The sequence below is a fragment of the Lotus japonicus genome, chromosome 1 (assembly GCF_012489685.1).
Source record: "Lotus japonicus ecotype B-129 chromosome 1, LjGifu_v1.2".
In the NCBI taxonomy this organism is placed as follows: Eukaryota; Viridiplantae; Streptophyta; class Magnoliopsida; order Fabales; family Fabaceae; genus Lotus; species Lotus japonicus.
This window is the reverse complement of record NC_080041.1, coordinates 86,499,737-86,517,455: the sequence shown is the minus strand read 5'-3', so window position 1 is coordinate 86,517,455 and position 17,719 is coordinate 86,499,737. Positions and strand designations below refer to the sequence as shown.

The 17,719-nt window shown below is 33.1% G+C and overlaps 1 protein-coding gene and 1 pseudogene across 1 annotated transcript; both read left to right on the top strand.

Annotated features, from left to right (window-relative positions):
• Positions 1–6,457: 6,457 nt before the first annotated feature.
• LOC130709999 (transcription factor DIVARICATA-like) lies at positions 6,458–7,982 on the top strand (annotated as a pseudogene).
• A 7,626-nt stretch (positions 7,983–15,608) lies between these two features.
• LOC130709988 (transcription factor DIVARICATA-like) lies at positions 15,609–17,172 on the top strand. The gene is made up of 2 exons (XM_057559145.1): positions 15,609–16,084; positions 16,578–17,172. The coding sequence occupies exons 1-2, from the start codon at positions 15,741–15,743 to the stop codon at positions 17,170–17,172; spliced, it is 939 nt and encodes a 312-aa protein (XP_057415128.1). The 5' UTR covers positions 15,609–15,740.
• Positions 17,173–17,719: the final 547 nt, after the last annotated feature.

The following is a 17,719-nucleotide window of genomic DNA, read 5'->3' as shown; positions in this document are numbered from 1 at the left end:
CTAACCTTTTCCTCTTCCATCAATATCATCTTATATCTATTTACTATTCACCTTGCAACTAATTTAAATAGATTTATAATTACTTAAATATTATATGTTATGGAATTCCATAGGGCACATTAAATATTATTTCACTCAAACAAAAGAAAAACACACCACTAACCTTTTCCTATATAACTAAATAAATTAGTCATAAAGCTCATTTAGAATGTGTACTTCACATAGTGTGTGTTGAGGTATTTGCTTTGATTTTTTCAAATGCTCAAAGTTTGAGTCATATTGCAAGTACTTATAATGTATTTTTCAATGATTAGTTTAGTTTACCAGTTTGATATTGATTTTCCATCTTGATTTTCTCATAATTTTTTTCTTTGATTTCATCCCACTTTTTCATGAACAAGAATCTCAAGGACCCGTCTTTCTTCAGCACGAAGTTAGTTGATCGAGAAAGCAAGGACTCATATAGAGAAAGGCCATGAGTAGATCGAAAAGGCCTCGCGAAGTCGGTAATCCTTTGTCCAGGCTCCTCTTGAACAGAAGAGTAAATAAAAAAATCTTTGTTAGTCTTTCATCTTTCTCCTATGCATCTATCTATCAATATCTATAACTATATATTATAGGGGTTGATGTTCTTCAACATCATCGTCCATCCGGTAAGATCCCCATTTTTCTTTTCCTTTTCTCTCTCTCTTTTGAATTATTTATTATGATTTCAACATCATTTCTTCTTCACATTTGTTCTGTCTCAACATGTCTTCTTTTTCCATTCATTCTCCTCATTCATCATTTTTCACTACGGTAAGAGATTCAATGTTTATTCGTAATATGTATGTTGTTATCGCTAATTCAATCGGTGAAAGTTACCCATTTTATGTCACTTTCTTCATTGATGCATGTTTTGATAATTTAATCTTTAGTTAATGTAAGTTTCTTGCTTTTTTTTCCATTATTTTATTATCAACTTAATCAATCAAATGATTGTCCTTTCTTCTAATGTAGTTCAATGGAATCTATGTTATCCTCTTACATTTAACTGATTTCGTTTCCATTGTTTTTCTTGCAGGTTTTGCAGCTAATGTTTTCGTTCTTCCAATGTATATACTATCTTGAAAACATGTAAGTTTCTTCCATTTTTTGTACTTTTTATTGTTTCATTGTCGAATTGGTCGACCAATGAGAGACATCTTTATTTTATTTAACAATTTATACTATATATAAAGGGAAAGTTTTGGCAACTTGGAGGGTAAAACGGGAATTCAATAAATCATTGTACATGAACTAGAGTTTACTCATGGATATTTCAGTAAATCTCAGTATAATAATCAAAGATGAAATCTTGGCCATCTATTACTTTCAATCTTGACCGTTTAATTTCTCTTCCAAGCCTCTTCCTCTTCCACATTCAAAAGTTACACATTCTCATCAACCTTTTGGGCTTCAACAATCTTTCCACCATCCAACGAATTTACTTTGTATTTAATGGGCATTCCTAAGATCAAATAGGTTGGCTTTGTTTCTTCATTTTCCACCTTCTCAAGTTCCACCTGATCATTTATCACCTACCTCTTCAACTTCAACTATCACCCTATAAAATCTCTTCAACAAGCTTTCCTCACATCACAACACACACGCAACAGAGAAACATAGTTCTACCAGCCCTCCACAAACCTGAGCCAATTTCGACATGAAGGTATGACTCAGTCACTTTGCTTCAGTCATTTGATTATTTCAATTTCCTAACTCAATATGTTTTCCCTCAAGGTCTTCTTCTCTTGGGAGACTGTGATAATGTCAATGTTATTTCTTTGGTTTCATTTTTGTTTTATTCATATTTTTAAGTGATTATGGTTTTCTTTCATTTTTGTTTTATTCAGATTGGTTTAATTAATTATGAGTTCTTTCTTAAATTGAATGTCAAATTATGATATTGTAGGTGAAATAAATATCTTGCAAAGAAGGATCCATGTAATCCCAGGTGGGAGAAAAAAGCTCAAATTCACAATTGTGTTTTAAGAAAAAAATTGCTTGAGGATAGTTACGGCCGTTTTTGTGCAACAATTTTCTGAGATATATGTTGAGTCACTTTCTTTTAGTTGGTGAGTTCATCAAATAATATGTGACTTTCTTAAAAATTAAATTGCTTATGAATGAGGTTGTTCTTCATGGTTTTTTTTTGCTTATAAAAGATACAATGACAATTTGAAGCGAGTGAAGAAAGTTAGAAAAGTTTCGTTTGTATATATTTGTTTATTAATTCTTTCGGAAGATGGGTAATCTCCGAAATAGCTATTTATGAAGCTATGCAATTTGTATAGCCGTCGTACTTATAATATGCATGGGATTAACCGCTTCAATGAGATCTTTTATTTTGGCATTCCCTCACGCTTGACACCAATGATTCTTTTTTTTCCGAGAAAAAATAAAAGACTATGCCTGCGCCGTATGAATATTAAGTAATAATAGCATGACACTTCGAGTTCAATATGCAAAAAATGGTTTTTTTTCAAAACATTCAATTATGTATCGGAAGGGTAGTATGAAGAAGGGGGTATTTACAATTTTATACATATGATTTCATATGTGATTTTTCAGAACCGTTGGATATTCAACAGACTTTTAATCTTAGTCGTTCAATATTCCCCTTGAACTTCCTTCATCAATGTTAGTATATAACTTTATACTATTAAGCTAAAAATTATTTTAAATGAATTTATTATTATTTAATTTATATGAGTTATGAAATGTCATAGGTCAAAATTAATATTAAATATGATATTAGTTGTGAATTCCATATGACACAAATTATTGGTTTAGATTTGTTGAAATATTAATCAACCCATAATTAATATTAATAATAAACTTTAAAAGTCAAAGGTCACTCAATAAAAAAAACTCATATCCCTTCATTTTGAACTTCCTTCATCAATGTCATTCTATAGACTTCTACTATTAATTCCAAATTATTATAAATAAATTTATTATTATTTGTTTTATATAAGTTATGAAATTCAAAAAGGTATGCTGAATACTAAATAAGATCTTACCAAAAGAAAAAAAAATTATCACTAACCTTTTTACCAGCAACTATATAAATAAGTGTCAATACTCATTCAACATGTGTCACATATGCTTTGTTGAGGTATTTGTTTTAATTTCTCGAAGGCTCAAGATTCAAGACATTTTACGAAGAACATATATATATCCAACGACTAACTTTTGATGTACTATCCTAAAATGTTTACATGTGTTATAACATGCTTTTTATTTCATGATGATCTTCAATGTGATTCCATCATGTAAAATTGAAACACCTTAAAAATTATTTTCTCTTTGATTTGCTCAACTTTTGATTATGTATAATGACTCAAACTTCCCACAAGGTACCAAATATTTTCGCAGGAAGATCGAATCAAAGATTAAAGTTTGTGTGCTCCATGTGTGGGAAACAAGAGATTTAAAAAAACCTCGAATTGTTAATAGTATTTAATTGCTCTTAATCGTTGAACATGTATTTTGATTTCTTTGTTTTCCCCACTTTCATGGTACCTAATTCAAACTATTTATTGTTACCATAACAAACGTGAATTTTTAAAATTATAGTTTTTCATTTTGAAAATAAAACACAATTGAAGATCCATGCAACCATTAACCGAAGTCAAATGCCACAGTTTAGTGACACACTATGTGTAGGACAAGTTTATGCGATTCATAATTTTATGGTTCAAGCATCTGCTAGGAAATTTAGAGTCACAAATCACAAAAACAAGATTACTTAAATGGGCATCTAAAAAACAGAAGAGGCTACAAGTGACACTAATCCTACAGCAAAATATGATTTTGTACTATTTCATATAGTTGACATCATTTTCATGTAGTCGATCATCTATGAAGAAATCAATGTTTAATTATAGTGCTAATTTATTTATTAAAAGAAAAGACATACAATACCATAAGACAACTAACTGCATCTTCTAAACAACAATAATCCATATGACTTAACCTCTAATATTGCTTCCTTAAATGAATTACCCTAATACTATGTTAATTTTTACTATTTTTTTCATTCTTCATTATTGTACTCTTACATCGTTCTCCTGAATAGCCACGGATACTCACAATCTCCAAAATTCATATTGCATATATATATGCAAGCTTTCTTCTAACCTAACTTTTAGATGTCCATTTCCATAAATAAGTATTTATAGCTTACTACTTCTCTGATTTTTTCTAAAAAAATGGGTAGGTCCAAATTTACTTAAATTGTGGAAATTTTATTTAGACAGGTTTAACTTGATTTCATCCTATTTCATATTAGATTTAATATGAACAAATTATGAATTATTTGAAATCAAATAAAAAACTATGAATTATTTATTTTTAAATATTTATTACTTTCCAGTTTATATATCAATGTTAATATAATTATAATTTTTACCAAAACGTATTTTCTTGATAAAGAATAACAAAATCTAATACTAACAAAGTACAAAATTTGTATTTAAGCACATATATTATTGAATTTACATGAGTTATGAAATTTCATAGGAAAAAATTAACATTAAAACTTAGGGAATTCCATAAGACACACTTTATTAGTTTAAATTTGTTAAATCATTAATCAAGTAATAATTAATACTAACAATAAACTTTTTTTTCGAAAGCAATAACTATATTGATGAAGAAATTGACAGGATATACACCCTTCTCCAAATGGAGCAAAAGTCAGCAAATACAAAAAGAACCCAAAAAAATATAACAACCAACCCAAGATACCCAAAGTCTATACAAACCTATCTTAAAGCCCTCACAAATCGTCAAAAAACTCCATAAAGATACCCAAGCTCCCACCAGAACCCAAGAAACACCCTCTGCTAAACTAAGGCTAATTGCGCCCTATGATTTGAGCTGCAATAAACTTCCTCTATTCAATAAAAAAAAATCTTCCCTATATATTTCTCTTTGAACTTCCTCCATTAATATTAATTAGTCTATAGTTTTCTACTATTAACTTCAAAAAATTATTTTAAATAAGTATATTATTATTTATTTCATATGAGTTATGAAACTAAAAAAGACAAACTTAATATTAAATAAGATCTTACAAATAAAAAAGACTTCTTCTATCTGTAAAGTAAAATAAAATTGTTATATCAAAAGAATAAATCAAAAGCATCAATTAGATAAACAAGGACAAACAACTCAAAAAAAAAAATCAAATACACTCATAAAAAAATCGACGAAAAAAAAAACGCAATCAAAAACATAAATTAACAATTCGACAAAAAATCTAATTATCACAAAAAAATATTATTTTTTCTCCTTTACTTACGAATAAATAATTTTAAAAAAATCATTAAAAAACAGAGTACAAAATAAAAAATAATGCCCCCGTGCAACGCACGGGTAAAAAATACTAGTTAAAATCATAAGGATGAAGGTTTAATTGATCTTGAAGTACATAAACGATTAGAAATAAAAGTATTAAAAATGATCAGGTCGAGATACAGAATGAAAAATGTGGGGAAAAAGTTTGACTATTGCACCTAAATTTAGAAATTACATTAATTAAAGGATAAAAAATAAAATTAACACAATGGATTCATCTTAATAGCTTTTCTTCTTAAAAAAAAAAGGTTTTCAATTCAGAATTAATAATGAATTCAATCCAATTTTCTAGCTGTATAACTGTCTAACCGTCTAACTAACACTACTAAGAAAAAGTTTTATTTTCATAGCAAAACTCTTGTTAACATTTTTTTAACACACTTGTATTGATTAATTTTAAATTCATGTGATTCCCATTAAATTGAAATTAAGATTCATATTATTAGTGAATCTCATATGAATTTCAAAAATTTAACAAAAGAATATTAATAAAAGAGTGTTAAAGTGAGTATTATTAGTATCTTTCATTTAAAAAATAATATTGCATTTTAAGGGAGATATTATGAGTTTTGAGTTCCGTCTATCAACATTAAGCTTCCACAATAAGCTTTTTACTAGTCTATCCACATTTGGTTTTCGATCAGTTAAAACTAACAAGTGGTTACTTTTAAACTAATGATTAAATTAATAATTAAACAAATTGGGAGTGAAAAAAGTGCGTGATTTAGGAAAAAAATATCATTTCCATCTAATTAAATACAACAAATAATTTTTTTCCCGAAGATTTCACTGGAGAGCAAATCTTTATCTTCATATTAGATTTGTCTAATTAATAAAATTAGATTACTTTTAGGTGAGTAACTATATTTTAACATGTGTCATGAACTAGAATTATCTAAAACACATTATTAAGATATTATTTGACTACCTAACTAGGGCGAATCTAGGTAATTCCCTATAAAAGCAACTCTTGAATGATTAAGAATTTGTGCACTTGAGATCAAACTTACCTTTCTACGTGCATTTCTTTATAATTTTGGGTTCTCACTCTCTTATTGGTGAGGTTGAAGCTATGGCAACTCCGTATTGCAATCAAGAATGGAATGAAGAAGAAGACAAGACGTTTGAATATGCTCTTGCTATATTTGATGAAGATACACTCGACCGTTGGGAGAATGTGGCAATCGTACTCCCAAGAAAAACTGTTTTTGATGTGATCATACACAACAAAAAATTGGAAAAAGATATGTGTGGAGTAGAAGCTGGTCTAGTTCCACCTTTTCTTGACTCTTCTTTCTCACCGGAGATGGCGGTTGGTGACCACAATGCTTGGTGGAAGCAAAAAGAGGCCCGCTACTGAATCGAGTTCCGAGAATAAGAGAAAGAAAGTGGCTCATTGGACAGAAGATGAACACAAGTGAGCTTCATAATCACAATTCTTGATCATTTATTGTCTTTATATTTTTCTTTTTTCTTTCTTTGTGTTTTACGTTCAGAACATTCTATTCTATTCACCATTTAATTGTCTTTTATCAATATTGTGTTCTGCTTTTAAAAAAAAAGAACATGAAGAAAATTGTTGATATTTGTTAAACATAAATTTTAGTTAGTTCATTTAGATTTGTTTTTATGCAATTTCAACTTTCAATTAACCTCTAATTGTTTTTTTGTCCAATTCTTGACATGAGTTTTGGGTATTGAATTTCAGGCTCTTTCTTTTGGGACTTCAAGAGTGTGGCAAAGGGGCTTGGACAAATATCGCTCGGAAGTTTGGGGTGACAAAGACTCCTACCCATGTAGCAAGCCATGCTCAAAAGTACTACATCACGCAAAAGCTTTCTGAAGGAGGGAAAGATGACAACAAAAAGAGATCTAGTATCCATGACATCACACTTCTTGATATTATGGAAAATACCACACCAATTGAAGACAAGTCGCTTCCATTATTCCAAGAGTCTCAAATAATGCCTTCACCGCCGCAACAAATGAGAGAGACCAGCATCCAAAATGTTCAACCTGAATGGATTAATCGTGACCACAACAATGATCAATCCATGGTTTTCAATCCAAGCAACTATGAAGTATCCATGTTATCTTCTCAAGTAATGCCTTCACCGCAACTAGAGAAGACTAGCATTCAAAATCTGCAACCTAGATGGATTAATTGTGACCACAACAATAATCAACTCATGATTTATAATCCAAATAATGACTTTGAAGTTGGAGGGGCGCAACAGAAGAAGACTAGTATTCAAAATGTGCAACATGAATGGATTAGTAGCGACAACAACAATGATCAACTCATGGGTTTCAATCCAAGCAACGACGAAATGTCCATGTTATCTTCTCAAGTAATGCCTTCATCGCAGCTGGAGAAGACTAGCATCGAAAATGTGCAACTTGACTCGATTGATGTTGGTCACAACAATAATCAACTCATGGTTTTCAATCCAAACAATTACTATGAAGTTGGAGGGGCGCAAAACACTAGTATCCAAAATGTGCAACCTGAATGGATTAGTTGTGACTACAACAATGATCAACTCATGGGTTTCAATCCAAGCAACAGGGCCGTGTACAGACATTTTTGGGCCTAAAGCAAAAATTTTAAAGGGGCCTTTTTTTTTTAACAAGAATTTTAAAGAGAACTACATAAGTAAACAATAGAACTCGAAACGTGATAGAGACAAAAGGCGCGTGTGTGGTTGCAAGTTTTTAGAATTTAGAAGATCAATTAATTCCAAACCTTTAAAATTCAAGAGAATAGAGATGAGGAGAATTTTTTTTTTAAACCAGGAGGAGCAGGAGCCTAAATGTTTGTAGTCTAAACCAAGGAGAAAGTGAAAGATTGGTAGAGAATTGGAATAAATTAAGGAATAAAAGGAATTTATATATTAGGATAAATAAATATTTTAAATTATATTAATGATGATATTGAGTAGTTTTATAAGAGATGATTTTGATGTAACTTATTTAAAAAAAGAATATTTTACCTGGCTAATTTTTAGGGAAAATGAATGATTTTTATTTATTTTATTTTGATCCACTATAAGTCCTTATTTCTGGTAGGTATTTCTAATGAATCCTATATATTGTATATCAATCAATCATTCAATTCTATCTATTTGCAATTTCCAACGTGACAACATTGCAGTTACTAATTATTTGTGTTTTTTTTTCAATCCAACACATAAGCTCACTGTTAGGCAGTTTCATTTATAACTAAAACAAAATTTGGGCCTAATTTTTTTTTGTTTTTTGGGGGCCTTAGGCAGAGCTGCCTTTTTGGCCTAAAGGCCCCCACGACCCTGCCAAGCAACGATGGAATGTCCATGTTGTCTTCCCAAGACCATCAAGTTTCAGGCGCACAAGATTTATACAACATTTATTTTCATTGTACTTGTGCCAAGAGACAATCTTCGGGATTCCAGATTGGTAGCTTCTAGCTAGTGACTTTAACAATGACCTTAGTTGGAGCATTTAATTAATTTCTACATTTATATAATAACCATCACATATCTGATGAGCTGAAGCTACTTGGTTTATGAAGATCTGTAATGTTTCTTTCATTCTCAAAAGTAAAATAGAATGATGTTTTTTTGTTATAACTTTTCATGTTTATATCTCTCCTTAGTCTTATTTGATTTTAACGTCCAGCTGCGTGACAAAGTTTGATCAGAAATTCATAATCATAGAATTCCATTAGGTTTCACTTGTATATATTATTAGAAGTATTTCCAATATGCCACAAATTGTAGCACATATCTATAATATTCTGTATCCCCGTAATGTGTTAACCGATTTTGTTTCGATCCAATCGGCTATTGACTGGTTCTTTCCAGGTTTTAGATCTATCGAATTTTTAATCGAAAATATTTTGGTTCGTCATCCACACTGCATTTTTACAACCTAATTTTTCTTTGTTGTGCCAATCATCAGTCATAATTGGCTTTTCATGAAGTTTCATTTAATTTGATTAAAGAGTTTCAATTGATTTGTTATTCTTATGGAGATAAATTTGAATATCATATAGACTGATACGAAGACTAAGTTGCAATTCTTATTAAGAAGTCATGTGGCAATATTTTACTTGTGCAACCAGAGATGCATCAAAAACCCCTCTCCCAATGGGGCAAAAGATCTCACCTTAATTCAATTAATTAGGTGTCACTATTGTACAAATATGTGTGCATATGATATTCAATTCACCAAGCTTTGTCTAGCAAGTATAGGCAATAATTGAACATTGAAGGTAATAAAGATGGTAATTGCACTTTACCACCATAAAGGTGGATTTCTGGCAAAGTTACATCCTTTTGAGAATGGAAACCTTCAGAAGTGTTGGCATTGCACAAGACCCTGATGGAGTTAAGGAAAGTATCGCCCCTTGATGCATAAAGCATAGATAAGTGAGAAAAAAATATGCTTTGTTAACTATTCAAATTTCAAAATATTCCTATTTTTGAACATCCCAATAGCATGAAAAAACTCATGTAAAACACCTAATTGAGTAGAGTATCTACAAACTTTTTGGTTACATTAAGGATTTATAGACATCTATTGGGGCTAGGGGCTAGACGCTCAAAGAAGAGAAAAAAATGTTATGGGAATTAGATCCCGGAAAATTTAACACTAAGAGCATCTCCAATGCTAGTTCTTAGTTCTTTGCACTATTCATGTGAGCTCGTACTACCACTTGTGCTTAAGCAACTCTTTGCAGCTTTTGCTCCAACCATGAGTTCTTAGTTTTTAGCACTATTCATCCAGTCTCACAATACCATTATATTAATATTTTTTATTTTCATATAATTTTGATTTAAATTTAAATGCTAATTCAATACTTAAATTAAATGAATGAGAGGAAAAAATTTAATTTTTTATGCTAAGAACTCAAAAAGTAAAACTTCTTCTTATATAAGAACTAAGAACTCCACATCATCCCCTCCAATGGTTAAGAACTCAGTTCTTATTTCTTAACTAAAAAATAAGAACTAAGAACCTTGCATTGGAGATGCTGTAAAATTTAGCTTTTTGCTGGGTTTCAGAACCCGAATGACATTTAATAGTTCACTGGAACTAAATTCCGAATTGTTTAATGTTGTAATTTTAAATATTCCGGGTTTTATTATCTGGAAGACATTAAATAGTTTCCGGGAATTAGATCCCGGATTGTTTTATGATGAAATTTTAAATATTCTCTGGGGTTTAGATCTCGGAAGGTAACAAATAGTTTCCGGGATATAGATCCTAGAAACTTGTAATGTTAAGATTCTGATATTTTCGGGTTGTATAACTCGGAAGGCCTGAAACTGATCAATTCATAACTGATAACGTGACCTTGGCTAGGGTTCCATTCTGTTTTAGTCTTCACAAGCGGCGGCGGCTCCTCCAGGCGCCGATGGTTCCATGCGCCGTCGGGGGTTGTTCCCCTCTTCCAGTCCCGCTCGTGCTACACCTTACCCTATCCTTTCGAGTTTTTGTTGATTTGTGAGCAGATGTCTCGTTTCCTTCCTCTTTCTTCTGCAAGATCTGTTCTTGGCTCTCAACGGCGCTTGGTCTCCGGCAGCAGCGGCACAGATTCAGATGAGGATCTTTTGGACGACGAAGCTGGTGAGGATCCGACCATTGGAGGAGGAAGAGCTCCGTCCTTTACTCTCTTCATTGATGGGATCTTTGAACCAACGAGCTATTACCATATTCGGGGTCTTTTTGGTCAAATCGGGAGCTTGTTGAATGTGTTTGTGCAGAAGCAGAGGAGGATTGGGAGGGATTTTAGATTTGGGTTTGTTCGGTACTCGACAAGGGAAGTGGCTTCGATGGCTATCAACCTCTTCAACGGTGTGCTGATGGGGGGCTCGATTTTGTCAGTTACGCCTGCAAAATTCCCAAGAGAGAGTTGCCCTGAACTGAGGCCAGTTTCGGCACCTTCTCCGACTACGCCGTTCTTGGCTGGCTCACAGCGTTCAGATGAGAGACAAGTTGGGTCTTTTCTGTTGAGGAGGTTCTGATGATCTCAGGCGTCTCCCGTTCTTCTCCTTCCAAGGCTTGCCCAGCGTCTGTGTTGTTCCCGGAGATTTCTTCTCCTTGCAGGGGCGTTGGGTGGGCTGTTTCTGTGGGGTGAGGAGTCTTCCCAGCGAGGCTCTGTTCCCTGAATTGGGGGCGGACCTCCCTGGTTCTGTTGCAATTGCTTGCTTGGAGGCTCCTTCTTCCTTTCCTGTTTGCGACGTGTTGGAGGAGGGCTTGGTGGTTTCTGAGGTGGCGGTGGTGGCAGAACGTCGGCGAAGAAGACGACCCAGGAAGGTTACAGGACCATTGAGGCAGCCTCACACAGGTGTTCTAATCGAAGAGGTCGATGAGGGCTCTTCTCTGATTCTACCTGAAGCTCGAGGTTACAAGCGTGCATTGACGAGAGCTCGCAGGGACTACGCTCTCGTCAAACAACTTGGTATTGTCCCTGTGGGCTCTGACGAGGAAGCTATTCTTGGTCTTGTCGACCATCTAGTTGCTAACCATCCGAGGCTCTACGGGGGTTCTTAGCGAGGCTTTGTTGTAGGGTCTTGCCTCTTGAGGTGTTTTTTCCTTTGGGGGTTTGGCTGGTTTTTTCCCCTTGGGTCTTTTAGTGTCTTGGGTCTTTTAGTGTTGTGGGCTGTTTTCGAGTTTTTTCCGGGTTCCTTCTGGTTTTCTTGTTGGGTCTTGCTGGTTTTTTGTGGCCTTTTAGGGTATAGCGCAAAGTGATCTCTCTTCCAATTTTCTATATTAATATATATCTTTTATCTTTCTAAAAAAAAAAACTCGGAAGGCCTAATATAGGGCCAGAGAATTATATCCCAGAGCTATGTAATGTTGACATTTCTAATTACTTCCCACTTAGATTATTTTTAATAATAATTGCTTATTTTAAATTTTTATGAGATAATTAGATTATTTCAATTATTCAATTATTATTTAAATTGAAATTGTTTTTGTTTTGCTTATAGGTACATGGCTCGCACATGTGGAGGAGGTCGAGGTAAGGAGGAACGTGGTTGTGGTCGGATAGCGGGACCGCGTGTGCTTACAAGAGGAGGCAGAGGTTTCCGCTTCAACTGCCGCTCCAGCTTCACCATCACCTGCTCAGGTGGAGCCTCCTCATGTCTTGGCTCCTTATGTCGAGCCTAATGAGCAATGAGGAGGATGCTAAGGTGGAGCCCGTTGCAGTTGCTGTTGATGCTCAACAGGAGGTTGTGCCTCGCCTTTCAGCAGGACCCTCGGTTCCCCAGAGGACCTGAGGACCTGTCGTTCTAATATCCTACACAGGCCATGTGGCTCCTTTCTTATGGCATGCCTTGTTGCAGACCCCAGTATGTATCATTGTTCTAAATTTAATCTATGTGCGTATGTTTTGATGTTTGTTTACTGATTGCTAATATTTGAACATATTTTCAGCATTACGTTGACAGAGGTGACCTCACCGCCGTCGGTTGTGGGAACAAGTTGCAAAGATCATGGTTCAGGATACTCCTGGGGCGTTTGACCTAGTGCAGGGTTTGACCCTGTATCCATTAGTCTCCGCCTCTCACACAATGATTGAGAAGGGCCTTATCTCGACCTTCGTAGAGAGGTGGTATCCGTGGACATCTTCCTTTCACCTGCTTGTTGGGAAGATGACCATCACGCTGGATGACGTTTCGTGCTTGCTGCACATCCCGATCGTTGGGACCTTCTTTACGGTTCCAGTGATCGGTACAGAGGAGGATGTGGTGGCCTGCGTGGAGTTATTAGGCGTAGACCGAGAGTCAGTGCTCGATGAGTTCAGGAGTACTCGAGGGTGCAATCTTAGGTTCTCCTGGCTCGTCACCAAATATCATGCGATTGGATGGGGTTTTCTTTTGAGTCAATTTCATTGTGTAGCTGTGTCTTTCTGTCACCTTAAGTTTATTACATTTTATTTTACTTTCTTCCTTTTCTATTTTTTGAGATGGGATCATGGAGAAGAAGGAGAGAGAGAGAGAGAGAGAGAGAGAGAGTGTGTGTGTGGAAGCGTGAGGGATGATTTTGGTACCACCAGGGACGAGTTTGACATGGTTTTTGGATGGGAAAAGAACACTTGTCATATAGGACGCTTACTTGGAAAAAAAAGCCATTTGGACTTTTCCGTTAGAGGGACCAACAAAAAACACAATTAAAGACCAACTTGACCGACGGTTACACATTCAGGGATAAAAAAAGATCATTTTTAAAGTATGAGGACTGGACCGTTGTAAGTGAACACATTCAGGGACCAAAATGACATTTTACTCTATATTGTTGCTCTTGCAAGATTTCCATTTACCTTTTTAGTCTATTCTTTTTAATTTTCTAATGTACTAAGAAAACTTAAACTAAAGGATTAGAATAATAAAAAATATAATAAGAATTATAAATCAAATATATAAAATAATATATATAAGAATTAAAAGTTTATTTAAGAAAATAAAAGGATTATAATAAGAAAAATAAGATAATAACTATGTATAAAACTAAAATATGATAGAATTTGAATTTAAAAGGAGGATTACAACAATTAATTAATGAAAATTATGCAATTTAAAATAATTTTTTTCTTTAAGTGGATAGTGTTTTTTTTTTAATTTTAAGACTTTAAGTGGATAGTTAGTCAAGAATATAGATAGCATTATTATTTTTTTATTGGAAAATGTTAGTTGTTAGTAATATTAGTAAATTAGTCCCTCCTTAGGGTTCGAACCTTGGACCCTTCACTCTTCGTTCCATCCAACCCTTATGTCCCCTAACTCTTATATTTTGAGCTAACCTTCGGGAAAATATACATTATTCTTAAAAAAAAATTATTGAAAAAATTATTCTTAAATATTAAACTTGAGTTATATATAATTTGATAATAAGTAATATTTTATGTTTTCGCTTTTGGTTGATGTTTTGGGCTTATTCGCATCCCCTCCAATAGCAAGATGAGCTATGTTTTTGTTGGGTTATGTGCTTTTTTTGCCACATGTCGGTCCCCTCCTTTTCATTTGTCGTTTAGTGTTTAATCCAGGTTTGTCAATGTGGCTTTTCTCCTATAATTTGTGTAGAGTAGTGTTTATTACGTGTTGGATTTCTAGAGTTATATCTATAGGCGCACTAGAGCAATTTGATTTTTAGGTATTCATGTGTAATATTAGAGGAGATTAAACTAACTTTGTTGAGATTCGTTTGTACAATCAACCATTCCATCTAATAAAACTTTTGCTTTTAAAAAAATTAAAATCATAAGGATGCAGATTTAATTGATCTTGAATTACATTAACGATTAGATTTTTTTTTTGATAAACCAAAATATTGCATTCACTTTAGAACCCCTTAGAAGTAAAAGAAGGAAAAAACGATCAGTTTTGTGGGCAAGATTTTGACTACATTGCACCTAAATTTATAAAATACATCAATTAAAGTATAAAAAAATAAAATTAACACAATTGATTCATCTAACTAACTTTTCAATTCTCATTAAAAAAATATCTTTTCAATTCAAAATTAATAATGAATTCAGTTCAATTTTCTAGCTGTGTAACCGTCTAACTAACACTACTAGCTAAGAAAAAGTTTTATTTTTAAAACGTAAACAATAAAGTTTTATTTACATAGCAACACTCTTGTTAAACATGTACAAAAAAAAAACACTCTTGTTAAACTTTTTTAACACACTTGTGTTGATTAATTTTAAATTCATGTGATTCCCATTAAATTAAAATTAGGATTCATATTATTAGTTAATCTTATATGAATTTCAAAAATTTAATAAATGAATGTTAATCAAAAAGTGTTAAAGTATTACTACTATTTTTAATTTAAAAAATAATATTACATTTTAACGGAGATATTATGAGTTTTGAGTTCCGTGTATCCACATTAAGCTTCCACAATAAGCTTTTTACTAGACTATCACATTTGAATTTCGTTAAAACTAACAAGTGGTTAATGATTAAATTAATAATTAAAAAAATTGAGAGTGAAAAAAAGAGCGTGAGTTAGGAAAAAAATATCATTTCCAGCTAATTAAATACAGCAAATAATTTTTTTTTTCCAAAGATTTCACCGGAAAGAAAATCTTTATCTTCATATTGGGTTTGTCTAACTAATAAAATTAGTTACTTTTAGGTGAGTAAGTATATTTTTACACGTGTCATGAATTAGAATTATCTAAGATACATATCAAGATATTATTGGACTACCTAAACTAGGGCGAATCTAGGTAAATCCTTATTTAAAAGCAACTCTTGAATGATTAAGAATTTGTGCACTTGAGATCAAACATAACTTTCTACGTGCATTTCTTTGTAATTTTTGGTTCTCACTCTCTTATTGGTGAGGTTGAAGCTATGGAAACTCCATATCGCAATCAAGAATGGACTGAAGAAGAAGAGAAGACGTTTGAATATGCTCTTGCTATATTTGATGAAGATACACCCGACCGTTGGGAGAATGTGGCAGCCGTACTCCCAAGAAAAACTGCTCTTGATGTGATCATGCACTACAAGAAATTGGAAGAAGATACATGTGGAATAGAAGCTGGTCCAGTACCACCTTTTCTTGACTCTTCTTTCTCGCCGGAGATGGCGGTTGGTGACCACAGTGATGGTGGAAGCAAAAAGAGGTCCGCTACTGAATCAAGTTCTGAGAATAAGAGAAAGAAAGTGTTTCACTGGACAGAAGATGAACACAAGTGAGTTTCATATTCACAATTAATCTTTATCATCAATTATCTACATCTTTTTTTTTTTTCTTTCTTTATGTGTCACGTTCATGTTTCATGTTCAGAACATTAGGAAAATTGTTGACATGTTAAACTTATATTTTAGTTAGTTCATTTAGGTTTGATTTATACAATTTCAACTTTCAAGTATTGTGAAAGTGAGTGTGTTACTCCTATATTTTCTTGCTGTTTTACAATATTGGCTAGACTTTGGAGTGCTCCCTATCCTCCTTGACCGAAGCACCTGATGTTGTTTCTTGCTGGTTGTTTTTTCTCGTGACTTTGATATGCTGCTGTCCTGTTTTTTGCTTTTTGTTTTTGTTTTTGTGTTCTATTTTTTTTCTCTTGTTGCTGGTGTTTTTAGCCAAGCCTTTGTTTCTTCAATAATTTTATCTCAAGTTTTCTAAAGAAAAAGAAAATTTTGGTCCAATTCTTGACATGAGTTTTTGGTATTGAATTTCAGGCTCTTTCTTCTCGGACTTCAAGAATGTGGCAAAGGGGCTTGGAGAAATATCGCTCGGAAGTTTGTGGTGACAAAGACTCCTACCCAAGTAGCAAGTCATGCTCAAAAGTACTACATCAGGCAAAAGCTTTCTGAAGGAGGGAAAGATGATAACAAAAAGAGATCTAGTATCCATGATATCACACTTCTTGATATTATGGAAAATACCACACGAATTAATGACAAGTCTCTTCCATTAATTCAAGAGTCTCAAATAATGTCTTCACCGCCGCAACAGATGAAGGAGACTAGCATCCAAAATGTGCAACTTGACTCGATTGATGTTGGTCACAACAATAATCCACTCATGATTTTCAATCCAAGCAATGACTATGAAGTTGGAGGGGCACAACAGATCCAAAATGTGCAACCTGGATGGATTAGTTGTGACCACAACAATGATCAACTCATGGGTTTCAATCCAAACAACGATGGAATGTCCATGTTGTCTTCCCAAGACTATGCAGTTACAGGCGCAGAAGATCTATACGACATTCTTTCTCATTTTATTTGTGCCAAGCGACAATCTTCGGGTTTCAAGATGTCTTCTTCCTAGGGACTTTGATAATGACGTTATTTGGAGTACATTATATGATTTACTGCCAACATTGGGTTTGTATAATAACCATCATATTTCTGTATTGATGGCTTGAAGCTATACTTGGTTTATGAATATCAGTAATGTTTCTTTCCTTCAAAGTAAATATAAATGATCTTTTTATGTTGTAACTTTTCATGTTTATAGAACTCCTAGTAGGGTTAATATTGTCTATTTCTTTGTAGAATCCATTATTTCCATTTAACTTTTAGGTATTCTAACTTCCAGATATGTAACGGAGTTTGAGAATCGCATTGAATTCCATTTGGTTTTATAAATCATGATTTTAATTTGTTGTTAATCAGAATCCTTTCCAATAAGCCACAAATTGTAGTTTTTTTTGTAAGTTAAATATTATTGAATTTTAAGTAAAGAGAGTTACTTCAACCGAATACACAAAGGATATGATAGAAAAGTAGTAAAAAGATGTACAAAGAGCCAAAACAGGCCCCATAAAAAAAATCTATATATATAAGTAAAGCACACTTGAACCATTACATTAAAT

Coding starts and splice junctions, on each gene's coding strand:
- LOC130709988 (XM_057559145.1), top strand. CDS start 15,741: ATGGAAACTCCATATCGCAATCAAGAATGGACTGAAGAAGAAGAGAAG. Junction 16,085..16,577: donor TGGACAGAAGATGAACACAA/GTGAGTTTCATA, acceptor ATTGAATTTCAG/GCTCTTTCTTCTCGGACTTC.